The sequence below is a fragment of the Bombina bombina genome, chromosome 10 (assembly GCF_027579735.1).
Source record: "Bombina bombina isolate aBomBom1 chromosome 10, aBomBom1.pri, whole genome shotgun sequence".
Lineage (NCBI taxonomy): Eukaryota > Metazoa > Chordata > Amphibia > Anura > Bombinatoridae > Bombina > Bombina bombina.
Window position 1 is genome coordinate 6251361 of NC_069508.1, and position 12711 is coordinate 6264071.

Genomic DNA, 12711 nt, shown 5'->3' on the forward strand with positions numbered 1-12711 from the left:
TTTCCACCTCAGACCTCTGCAGTTATGCATGCTCAAGCAGTGGAACGGAGATTATACGGACCTATCTCCACGATTACATCTGGATCAGGAGACAAGGGATTCTCTTCTTTGGTGGTTGTCTCAGGATCATCTCTCCCAGGGAACTTGCTTCCGCAGACCCAACTGGGTGATTGTGACAACGGATGCCAGCCTGTTGGGATGGGGAGCAGTCTGGGGCTCTCTAAAGGCTCAGGGGACTTGGACTCGGCAGGAGTCAGTTCTACCCATAAACATTCTGGAATTGAGAGCAATCTTCAATGCTCTCCTGGCATTGTCTCAGTTAGCTTCGGCCCGGTTTCTCAGGTTCCAGTCAGACAACATAACTTCAGTGGCTTACATCAATCATCAGGGGGTAACTCTGAGTTCCTTAGCTATGACAGAGGCAGCCAAGATTATTCGGTGGCCAGAGACCCACAACTGCTGTCTATCTGCAATCCACATTCCAGGAGTAGACATTTGGGAGGCAGATTTTCTGAGCAGACAGACTTTTCACCCAGGGGAGTGGGAACTCCATCCAGATGTGTTTTCCAGCTTGATTCTCAAATGGGGACAGCCGGAATTAGATCTCATGGCATCTTGTCAGAATGCCAAGCTCCCGAGCTACGGGTCAAGGGATCCTCAGGCTGTACTGATAGATGCTCTAGCGGTCTCTTGGAATTTCAGTCTAGCATACCTATTTCCTCTGTTCGCTCTCCTTCCTCGGGTTATTGCTCGAATCAAACAGGAGAAGGCGTCGGTGATCCTCATTGCACCGGCTTGGCCTCGCAGGATCTGGTATGCAGACTTAGTGGAGATGTCATCTCTCCCACCTTGGAGACTTCCACTGAGGCAGGACCTTATACTTCAAGGGCCCTTCCTTCATCCAAATCTGGTTTCTCTGAAACTGACTGCTTGGAGATTGAACGCTTAATTTTATCTAAGCGGGGATTTTCGGAGTCGGTCATTGAGACCATGATTCAGGCTCTTAAGCCTGTTACCAGGAAGATTTACTACAAGATATGGCGTAAATATTTGTATTGGTGTGAATCGAAAGGCTACTCCTTGAAGTAGAGTTCGGATTCCTAGAATTCTAGCCTCTCCCCAAGAGGGTAGGGGGAATGTTTATCGGCCAGTTCCTTGAAAGGCCAAATATCTGCCTTGTCTATTTTGTTACATAAACGTCTGGCGGATGTTCCAGACGTGCAATCGTTCTGTCAGGCCTTGGTCAGAATCAGGCCTGTGTTTAAACCTGTTACTCCTCCCTGGAGTCTTAACCTTGTTATTAGAGTTCTTCAGCAGGCTCCGTTTGAACCTATGCATTCCTTAGATATTAAAATGTTATTGTGACAGACCCTTCTGTCAGTACTGAAAGAGTTAACTTTGTTCAGCTTTAAGAAGCTATTTTCTAAATACAAGGTTGCTGGCATCAGCTATTGTGTACTGTAATTAAGTTTAAGTGATAAACATTCACATTGTTTAATCTCATCCAGAGAGCAGACGCCCAAGTGATAAGAAAGGCTCAAGTGTGTCTTGTGTTTAACTTGTTTATCTGCTTAAGTAATGTAATTCTATTGTGGCATGTCAAAGGGCGTTTTCCCTCTATCTAATGTACAATATTCTTTCAACCCCCCATCTGGGGTCAGACCTGCATAAATACTGGGCATATAGCCTTCAATAAAGTGCATTCTGTTTTAACCTTCAATGTGGAGCCTGGTCTCATGTTTGAGGGGGGAATTAGCTGGGTTGTGAGTTGCTGATCTCACATTTAGGGCATCTTCCATCTGGTATAAACCCTTGGTATCCTGTTGGTACCGTAACAGTTATCTTGGAAGTTTTTGTTTCTTGTTGCTATTTCGTCTGCTCGTAGAGTCTCAGAGCTCTCGGCGTTGCAGTTTGAATCTCCTTACCTTATTTTTCATTCGGATAAGGTAGTTTTGCGTACCAAGTTAGGGTTTCTCCCTAAAGTGGTTTCGGATAGGAACATTAATTAGGAGATTGTTGTTCCTTATTTATGTCCTAACCCATCTTCTCATAAAGAGCGTCTACTGCACAACCTAGGCGTGGTGCGTGCGTTAAAGTTCTATCTACAGGCGACTAAGGATTTTCGCCAGTCTTCTGCTCTGTTTGTGGTTTTCTCTGGGAAACGTAAGGGGCAGAAAGCTACGGCTACTTCTTTCTTTGTGGCTGAGGAGTATCATTCGCTTTGCCTATGAAACTGCTGGACAGCAGGGTTGTTTCCTCTTCCTGGGCATTCAAAAATGAAGCTTCTGTGGAACAGATTTGCAAGGCTGCAACTTGGTCTTCTCTTCACACTTTTTCTAAATTTTATAAATTTGACACTTTTGCCTCTGCTGAGGCCGCTTTTGGGAGAAAGGTTCTTCAAGCAGTGGTGCCTTCCGTTTAGGTTCCCTGTCTTATCCCTCCCTGTCCTCTAGCTTGGGTATTGATTCCCAACAGTAATTAGATGATCCGTGGACTCATCGTGTCATTAGAAAGAAAACAAAATTTATGCTTACCTGATAAAAAATTTTTTTTCTTGAAACGATGAGTCCACGACCCGCCCTGTTCTTTAGACAGGTTGTGGGTATGTTATAAACTTCAGACACCTCTGCACCTTGTTGCTTCCTTTCTCTCCTTTACTTAGGTCGAATGACTGGGGTTGGAGGGAAGGGAGGTGATATTTAACAGCTTTGCTGTGGTGCTCTTTGCCGCCTCCTGCTGGTTAGAAGTGATATTCCCACTAGTAATTAGATGATCCGTGGACTCATCGTGTCAAGAAAGAAAGAAATTTGTCAGGTAAGCATAAATTTTGTTTTTGATGTTTTTTGTGACTCTTTTTATTTGAGCGTAACAGTTTAACCTGAGCTCTGAGGTCTCAATAACCAGAAACACGTTTGAGAAGAGCAAACAGAGGGAACAGATAAAGAAGTCTGAACTTCCACAGAACCGCTAACGCGTCCACCAGCACCGCCTGATGGTCTCTCAATATCGACCCAAATATGAGCAGAATGGTATTGAGATGAGAAGCCAAGAGGTCTACCTCCAGAGTAACCCACCCCAGGGTTATCTTGGAGAACACTTCTGGATGAAGAGCCTACTCCCCTGGAGAAAAGAATGAGTACTCCAAAAAAGTGACAATCGTGGGCCTCCGCCCCTTAAAGGAAGTGAGAGACTTCCTTCATAGTCAGGGAACTCCTTGTTCTTCCCTGATTACTGATACAAGCCACAGACTATATGCGTTTTGGATTTGATAATCCGGGCCGCGTTCACCAAGAATGAAGTTGAGGCCATGAGGCCTACTTATCAAGCTGTCAACTTACTTGCATTCGACGGCACCAATACGCTCGCCTGACATCGCCTAACATTGCGGCCGTGGACCTGAATACGCTCTCCTTATTTATATAAAAAGCTGTCAAAAAGCCGCTCACCAAGTACGGGGCTATGAGCAGCGGACTTTTGTTAACTAAGAGTCATCGATCTCGCTGCTATTCGGCTTTTTCACAGCTTTATTTGTATACTGTCACTAAACACAGCCACTATACTAAACTGTTTAACCCCTATCCCGCCGCTCCCGGACCACGCCGCAACTAAATAAAGTTATTAACCCCTAAACTGCCGCTCCCGAAGCCCACTGCAACTCTAATAAACTTATTAACCCCTATCCCACCGCTCCCGAACCCCGCCACAACTAAATAAAGTTATTAACCCCTATACCGTCGCTCCTGGAGCCCACCGCAACTCTAATAAACGTATTAACCCCTATCCCTCTGCTACTAAATAAATGTATTAACCCCTAAACCTCTGGCCTCCCACATAACTACCACTTACTTAACCTATTAACCCCTAAACCGCCAGCCCCCCACATCGCCATAAACTAAATTAAACTGTTAACCCCTAAACCTAACAACCTGCTAACTTTATATTAAATATTAACTCATCCCTATCTTATAATAAATTTAAACTTACCTTTAGATTCAAATTAAACTATATTAAACTATTAATTAATCTACCCTAACTGTTATACTAAAATTACATTAAACTACAAATTAAATTAACTATATTATATATTTAAACACCTAACCCTACTCAAATAATTTAAATCTACAATTTTTTTTTTACTAAGTTACAAAAACTATAAACATTGATAATTTATTTTTTATTTTGTGTAACAAATATTTAAACTAATTACACCTAATCTAAAAGCCCTATGAAAATAAAAAAGCCCCCCAAAATAAAAAACCCCTAACCTACAATAAACTACAAATAGCCCTTAAAAGGGCCTTTTGCGGGGCATTGCCCCAAAGAAATCGGCTCTTTTACCTGTAAAAAAAAAATACAAATACCCCCCCAACAGTAAAACCCACCACCCACACAACCAACCCCCCAAATAAAACCCTAACTAAAAAAACATAAGCTCCCCATTGCCCTGAAAAGGGCATTTCGATGGGCATTGCCCTTAAAAGGGCATTTAGCTCTATTGCTGCCCAAACCCTAATCTAAAACAAAAAACCCACCCAATAAACCCTTAAATAAAACTAACACTAACCCCTGAAGATCCACTTACAGTTTTGAAGATCCGACATCCATCCTCAAAGAAGCCAGCAGAAGTCTTCATCCAAGCGGCCGAAGTCTTCATCCAAGCCCGCAGAAGTTTTCACCCAGACGGCATCTTCTATCTTCATCCATCCGGCGCGGAGCGACTCCATCTTCAAGACATCCGACGCGGAGCATCCTCTTCATTCGACGTCTTCTTGAACAATGAATGTTCCTTTAAATGACGTCATCCAAGATGGCGTCCCTTAGATTCCGATTGACTGATAGAATTCTATCAGCCAATCGGAATTAAGGTTGAAAAAAATCATATTGGCTGTTGCAATCAGCCAATAGGATTGAGTTTTCATCCTATTGGCTGATCCAATCAGCCAATAGGATTGAGCTCGCATTCTATTGGCTGATTGGAATAGCCAATAGAATGCAAGCTCAATCCTATTGACTGAACAAAGAGGATGCTCTGCGTCGGATGTCTTGAAGATGGAGCCGCTCCACGCCGGATGGATGAAGATAGAAGATGCCGTCTGGGTGAAGACTTCTGCGTGCTTGGATGAAGACTTCTGCTGGCTTCTTTTAGAATGGATGTCAGATCTTCAAAACTGTAAGTGGATCTTCAGGGGTTAGTGTTAGTTTTTTTTTTTAATGGTTTATTGGGTGGGTTTTTTGTTTTAGATTCGGGTTTGGGCAGCAATAGAGCTAAATGCCCTTTTAAGGGCAATTCCCATCCAAATGCCCTTTTCAGGGCAATGGGGAGCTTATGTTTTTTTAGTTAGGGTTTTATTTGGGGGGGGGGGGTTGGTTGTGTCGGTGGTGGGTTTTACTGTTGGGGGGATATTTGTATTTTTTTTTTTTTGTAACTTTGTAATTTTTTATTGTAGATTTAAATTATTTGAGTAGGGTTAGGTGTTTAAATATGTAATATAGTTACACATATTAATGTCTGTATATGGGGCACCGGTCTAGTAGTGTACCTGGTATTTAGCACGTTATGTAGCTGTACTATGTGCTGTACTTACACATATTAATGTCTGTATATGAGGCACAGGTCTAGTAGTGTACCTGGTATTTAGCATGTTATGTAACTGTACTATGTGCTGTACTTACACATATTAATGTCTGTATACTGGGCACCGGTCTAGTAATGTACCTGGTATTTAGCACGTTATGTAGCTGTACTATGTGCTGTACTTACACATATTAATGTCTGTATATGAGGCACCGGTCTAGTAGTGTACCTGGTATTTAGCACGTTATGTAGCTGTACTATGTGCTGTACTTACACATATTAATGTCTGTATATGAGGCACCGGTCTAGTAGTGTACCTGGTATTTAGCATGTTATGTAACTGTACTATGTGCTGTACTTACACATATTAATGTCCCTACCCTTTGGTTTCAGGTTATCTATCTGAAGAAGACACCACAAGAAGCCTATAGAGCGCTGCTGAGTGGTTCCAGTCCCCAGTACCTCCCCTTCAGGTACCAGACATTGTCACTTTCTAGCTATAAATGAAGTTTGTGGAACACAACTGCTGAGTATGTTTTCATATAGCTTTAAATAATATGATTATGGTTCTGTAAGCGGAGTAAATGTCAGCTGAGTTAATATAAATCAATGGTTTAAGAAAGCAAATACAACCTAACCTGTAATGCACAAAATATATAGGTAATTTATACACCAAAGAGGTAACTAGAAGTATTGACTGAGTAGTAATATTGCCCCCAGAGGTAGTCAGTGGTATTACAGGAACAAGCTTGCACAGCGCTAACGGTGAGACAGATAATTACAGAAGACAGATGCAGCTCCTCAGCAATTAGGTTACAAACGATCATAAACAAGTAATGTCTTTAGTACACACACAGTAACTGGTTATGATGCGCTAGTAATGACAATAACAAACATAAACAAGTAATGTCTTTAGTACACACAGTAAATGGTTATGATGCTGTAGTAATGACAATAACAAACAGGAGCAGCAGGAGCAGCATAAGAAAAAAAGAGGTTTCTTTTACAAGATATGACAAGCTCACGGATTTCATCCTTACTTGTGGGATATCGCCTCCTGGTCAGCAGGAAGTGGCAAAGAGCACCACAGCAGAGCTGTATATATAGCTCCTCCCTTCCCTCCCACCCCAGTCATTCTCTTTGCCTGCGTTAGTGATAGGAAGAGGTAAAGTGAGGTGTTAGTTTAGATTCTTCAATCAAGAAGTTTTTTTATTTTAAAATGGTGCCATTTAGTACTATTTTTCTCAGGGAGAAATCGTCAGTCAAAAACTTCCCAAGAGGAGTGGAGACATTTTATTTTTCTGCCCTGATGTTGATGATCTTGGCAAACGTTATCTAAGATCCATGCTGGTTCCCACAGAGCTGTTGAAGGTAGTGTAAAGAAAAATCTTCAGTGTGGAGAACTGTGTCATGCTACAAGCAGCATTGTGGTATGTTCAGTCTTTTGTTTTTGGGGAGACTTGATACATCAGAACTGGCTGACATTATTCCCTATCTGGGGAGGGGTAATCAGTATGCACTATAGGAGAAATGGTGTACCTGGGATTCCCTTTTATTTCTCTTATTTAATAGTGTGTTGGTGTTTCACTTTAAACGCTGACGCTGGGAGCTGCGGTTGCTGGCTGTCGTTACAATATAACTGGCTTGGCAGGAGACAATATTCACTGAGATGCGCTTATTGTATTGAGTGTGTATAAGAGGGGCACTTGGCTTTAATATAGTTGGAGGACCGACATGTTATTTTATCTACCCATGCGGGTCTCGGTAAGGCTAAGAGTTACGCCCACGGTGAGCGGGGCCTATTTTCGCGTGCTCAGCCGCACAGTGTGTTTTCCGGATCGGCAGCAAGGTTCTGAGGCTCCGGTGGGGCCTAGCTCAATTTTGTACTCATAGGGTACAGAGAGACTTGAGAACGTTTCTTCAGTGTGATCTGGGAGCAGGTAGGCGCCGCAGCAGAGCTGTGGCGAGGTGAAGGGGCCTGAATTGATATAAATTAATAAAACTGATAAAATTGATATAAATTTATATATAACATAACCTAACAAGTGGTGCAATATTGTTAAGCTATTTTGGGCACATAAGGGCATTTTTTATTGCTGTAAATGTTGTTTTGTCTGATAACAGAAAAATTGTTGCGCTTTTATTATTTAAAGGCGCAGTACACTGTTTAGTTCAAACATTTTTTAGTATATGTTTTGACTTCAGAGTTCCTTATATCAAGTAAAGAACGACTATTATTGCTATTGCTAGTCTGTTTAACATGTCTGAACTTCAGGAAAGTACATGTTCTATGTGTTTAGATGCCAATGTGGAACCCCCTCTTACTTTTTGTCCCTCATGTACTGAAAGGGCCTTACAATGTAAAGAACAGATTTTCTTTAATGCAAATATGTCTAAGGATGATTCTCAGACTGAGGAGAATCAGGGTATGCCGCTACTTTCTCCCCAAGCGTCACAACCTTTAATGCCCACCCATGTGACGCTGTGTTCTTCAACCGCGTCCACTTAATTTACACTGCAGGATATGGCTGCAGTTATGTCATCTACCCTTACAGAGGTTTTGTCTAAGTTGCCAGTATTGCAGGGCAAACGCAGTAGGACAGAGGCCACTCTGATCCCTGCGACTTCTGATGCTTTGATGGCTATTTCCTATGTACCCTCACAGGGATCTGAATTGGGGGTCAGGGAACTTCTGTCTGAGGGGGAACTTTCTGACTCGGGAAGTGTGTTACCTCAGACGGACTCGGATGTAATGTCATTTAGATTTAAGCTTGAACACCTCCGCCTGTTACTTCGGGAGGTTTCAGTGACTCTGGATGACTGTGACTCTATTGTGGTTCCATCAGAGAAATTGTATAAGATGGACAAGTATTTAGAAGTGCCTGCTTACTCTGATGTTTTTCCGGTTCCTAAGAGAATATCGGAAATTATTACGTGGGAATGGGAAAGACCGGGTATCCCTTTCTCACCTTCTCCTAATTTTAAGAAAATGTATCCCATAGCTGACACCGTCCGGGACTCTAGGCAAACAGTCCCTAAGGTGGAGGGAGCTATATCTACCCTGGCTAAGCGTACTACTATTCCTATTGAGGACAGTTGTGCTTTCAAAGACCCTATGGATAAAAAAAATTGGAGGGTCTTCTAAAGAAGTTATTTATTCATCAGGGTTTTCTGTTACAACCGACGGCCTGCATTGTGCCAGTGACAACTGCGGCGGCCTTCTGGTTTGACGCCTTAGAAGAGTCTCTTAAGACTGAGACTCCTTTAGAGGAAATTTTAGATAGAATTTAAGCTCTTAAGCTGGCTAATTCTTTTATTACAGACGCCGCCTTTCAGATTGCCAAGTTGGTGGCTAAGAATGCCGGATTTGCCATTTTAGCGCATAGAGCGTTATGGTTAAGGTCTTGGTCTGCTGATGTGTCATCTAAGTCAAAGCTTTTGGCTGTTCCTTTCAAAGGTAAAACCCTATTCGGGCCTGACTTGAAAGAAATCATTTCTGACATTACGGGAGGTAAGGGTCATCTCCTACCTCAGGATAAAGCAGCTAAACTGAGGGGTAAACAAAATAATTTTCATTCCTTTCGGAACTTCAAAGGAGTCCCCGATTCTTCTTCTGCTAAACAGGAAGGGAATTTTGCTCAAGCCAAGACCTTCTGGAGACCCAACCAGGCTTGGAACAAGGGTAAACAACCCAAGAAGCCCACTGCTGCTCCCAAGACAGCATGAAGGGGCGGCCCCTGATCCGGGACCGGATCTAGTAGGGGGCAGACTTTCTCTCTTTACCCAGGCTTGGGTAAGAGATATTCAGGGCCCCTGGACACTGGAAATCGTGTCCCAAGGGTATCAACTGGAATTCAAAAATTCTCTCCCAAGGGGGAGGTTTCTTCTTTCACGATTGTCTGTAGACCAGATAAAAAGAGAGGCGTTCTTACGTTGTGTAAAAGACCTCTCTACTATGGGAGTAATTCGTCCCGTTCCAATACTGGAACAGGGGCAGGGGTTTTACTCAAATCTTTTCGTGGTTCCCAAAAAAGAGGGAACGTTCAGACCCATTTTAGATCTCAAAAGTCTAAACAAGTTTCTCAGAGTCCTATCCTTCAAGATGGAGACTATTCGGACAATTCTACCATTGATCCAGAATGGTCAATATATGACTACCGTGGACTTGAAGGATGCATACCTTCATATTCCTATCCACAAGGATCATCATCACTTCCTAAGGTTTGCCTTCCTGGACAAACATTTTCAGTTTGTGGCTCTTCCCTTCGGGTTGGCCACAGCACCCAGGATCTTCACGAAGGTTCTAGGGTCCCTTCTGGCGGTTCTCAGGCCGCGGGGTATTGCAGTGGCGCCTTATCTAGACGATATTCTGATCCAGGCTTCGTCTTACCATCTGACAAAGTCTCATACAGACATGGTTCTGTCCTTTCTGAGGACTCACGGGTGGAAGGTAAACCTATAAAAAAGTTCACTAATTCCACAGACAAGGGTTCCCTTCTTGGGAACTCTGATAGATTCCATATCCATGAAAATTTTCTTGACAGAGGTCAGAAAGTTAAAGATTCTGAATACATGCCGAGCCCTTCAGTCCAATCCTCTGCCATCAGTGGCTCAGTGCATGGAGGTAATAGGATTGATGGTGACGGCAATGGACATCATTCCGTTTGCTCGTTTTCATCTCAGACCGCTACAACTGAGCATGCTCAGGCAGTGGAATGGAGATTATGCAAATTTGTCACCTCAGATAGAGCTGGATCAGGAGACAAGAGACTCTCTTCTTTGGTGGTTGTCGCCGGATCATCTGTCCCAAGGGACGTGCTTCCGCAGACCCTCATGGGTGATAGTGACAACGGAAGCCGGTCTACTAGGTTGGGGTGCAGTCTGGAATTCCCTGAAGGCTCAGGGTGTGTGGACTCGGTCGGAGTCTCTACTTCCAATCAATATACTGGAATTGAGAGCAATATTCAATGCGCTTCAGGCTTGGCCTCAGTTGGCTTCGGCCAAATTCATCCGTTTTCAGTCGGACAACATCACGACTGTGGCTTACATCAATCATCAGGGAGGAACAAGGAGTTCCTTAGCGATGACAGAAGTATCCAAGATAATTCGGTGGGCAGAGGCTCAATCTTGTTATCTGACAGCAATCTACATCCTAGGAGTGGACAACTGGGAAGCGGACTTTTTAAGCAGACAGACGTTTCATCCGGGAGAGTGGGAACTCCATCCGGAGGTCTTTGCCACCCTGATTCTCAGATGGGGCAGACCGGAATTGGATCCAGGTCAAGGGATCCTCAGGCCAAACTGATAGATGCCTTGACAGTGCCTTGGTTTTTCAACCTAGCTTATGTGTTTCCACCGTTTGCTCTCCTTCCCTGGGTGATTGCACGGATCAAACAGGAGAGGGCTTCAGTATTTCTAATCGCGTCTGCGTGGCCTCGCAGGACTTGGTATGCAGATCTAGTGGACATGTCCTCTCTGCCACCGTGGAAGCTTCCATTGAGGCAGGACCTTCTCATTCAGGGACCCTTCCAACATCCGAATCTAGTTTCTCTGCAGCTGACTGCTTGGAGATTGAACGCTTGATTTTATCTAAGCGGGGGTTCTCTGATTCTGTCATTGATACTTTGATTCAGGCACGTAAGCCTGTTACTAGAAAGATCTACCATAAGATATGGCGTAAATATCTTTATTGGTGCGAATCCAAGGGCTACTCATGGAGTAGAGTTAGGATTCCCAGGATTCTATCTTTTCTCCAAGAAGGATTGGAGAAAGGGTTATCAGCAAGTTCCTTAAAGGGACAAATCTCTGTTTTGTCGATTTTACTACACAAACGTTTGGCAGATGTTCCAGACGTTAAGTCTTTTTGTCAGGCTCTGACCAGAATCAAGCCTGTGTTTAGACCAATTGCTCCACCCTGGAGTTTGAATTTAGTTCTTAATGTTCTTCAAGGGGTTCCGTTTGAACCCATGCATTCCATAGATATTAAGTTGTTATCTTGGAAGGTTTTATTTTTGGTTGCTATTTCTTCTGCTCGTAGAGTGTCTGAGCTTTCAGCGTTACAATGTGACTCGCCTTATCTTATCTTCCATTCTGATAAGGTGGTTTTACGTACCAAACCTGGTTTCCTTCCTAAGGTTGTTTCAAATAAGAATATTAATCAGGAAATTGTTGTTCCTTCATTATGTCCTAATCCTTCTTCTAAGAAGGAGCGTCTGTTGCATAACTTGGACGTGGTCCGTGCCCTGAAGTTTTACTTGCAGGCGACTAAGGAATTTCGTCAATCATCTTCATTATTTGTTGTTTTTTCTGGAAAGCGTAGGGGCCAGAAAGCTACGGCTACCTCTCTCTTTCTTTTTGGGTGAAGAGTATCATCTGGCATATGAGACTGCTGGACAGCAGCCTCCTGAAAGAATTACGGCTCATTCTACTAGGGCTGTGGCTTCCTCATGGGCATTTAAAAACGATGCTTCTGTTGAACAGATCTGCAAGGCTGCAACTTGGTCGTCTCTTCACACTTTTTCCAAATTTTACAAATTTGATACTTTTGCTTCTTCTGAGGCTGGTTTTGGGAGAAAGGTTCTTCAAGCAGTGGTGCCTTCCGTTTAGGTGCCTGTCTTTTCCCTCCCTTTCATCCGTGTCCTATAGCTTTGGTATTGTATCCCATAAGTAAGGATGAAATCCGTGGACTCGTCATATCTTGTAAAAGAAAAGGAAAATTATGCTTACCTGATAAATGTATTTCTTTTACGATATGACGAGTCCACGGCCCACCCTGTCATTTCTAAGACAGGTATTTACTTGTTTTTTTGTTACACTTCAGTCACCTCTGCACCTTTGGCTTTTCCTTTCTCTTCCTAACTTCGGTCGAATGACTGGAGTGGGAGGGAAGGGAGGAGCTATATATACAGCTCTGCTGTGGTGCTCTTTGCCACTTCCTGCTGACCAGGAGGCGTAATCCCATAAGTAAGGATGAAATCCGTGGACTCGTCATATCGTAAAAGAAATAAATGTATCAGGTAAGCATAAATTTCCTTTTTGTTAGTTTTTTATACCCCAATTCAATAGGGAGTGGTTTATCAAATGCCATTCATAGGCTATTGGGAGTGTCCTTCTTAGACAGAGACTAGGCCAAAGAA

The 12711-nt window shown here is 43.2% G+C and overlaps 1 protein-coding gene across 1 annotated transcript in view; it reads left to right on the forward strand.

Annotated features, from left to right (window-relative positions):
- CDC14A (cell division cycle 14A) overlaps nt 1-12711 on the forward strand; it is a 202902-nt gene that overhangs the window by 59326 nt on the left and 130865 nt on the right. Inside the window, 1 exon segment of the mRNA XM_053693735.1 lies at nt 5969-6048. Within this exon segment, the coding sequence (XP_053549710.1) occupies nt 5969-6048 (80 nt within the window).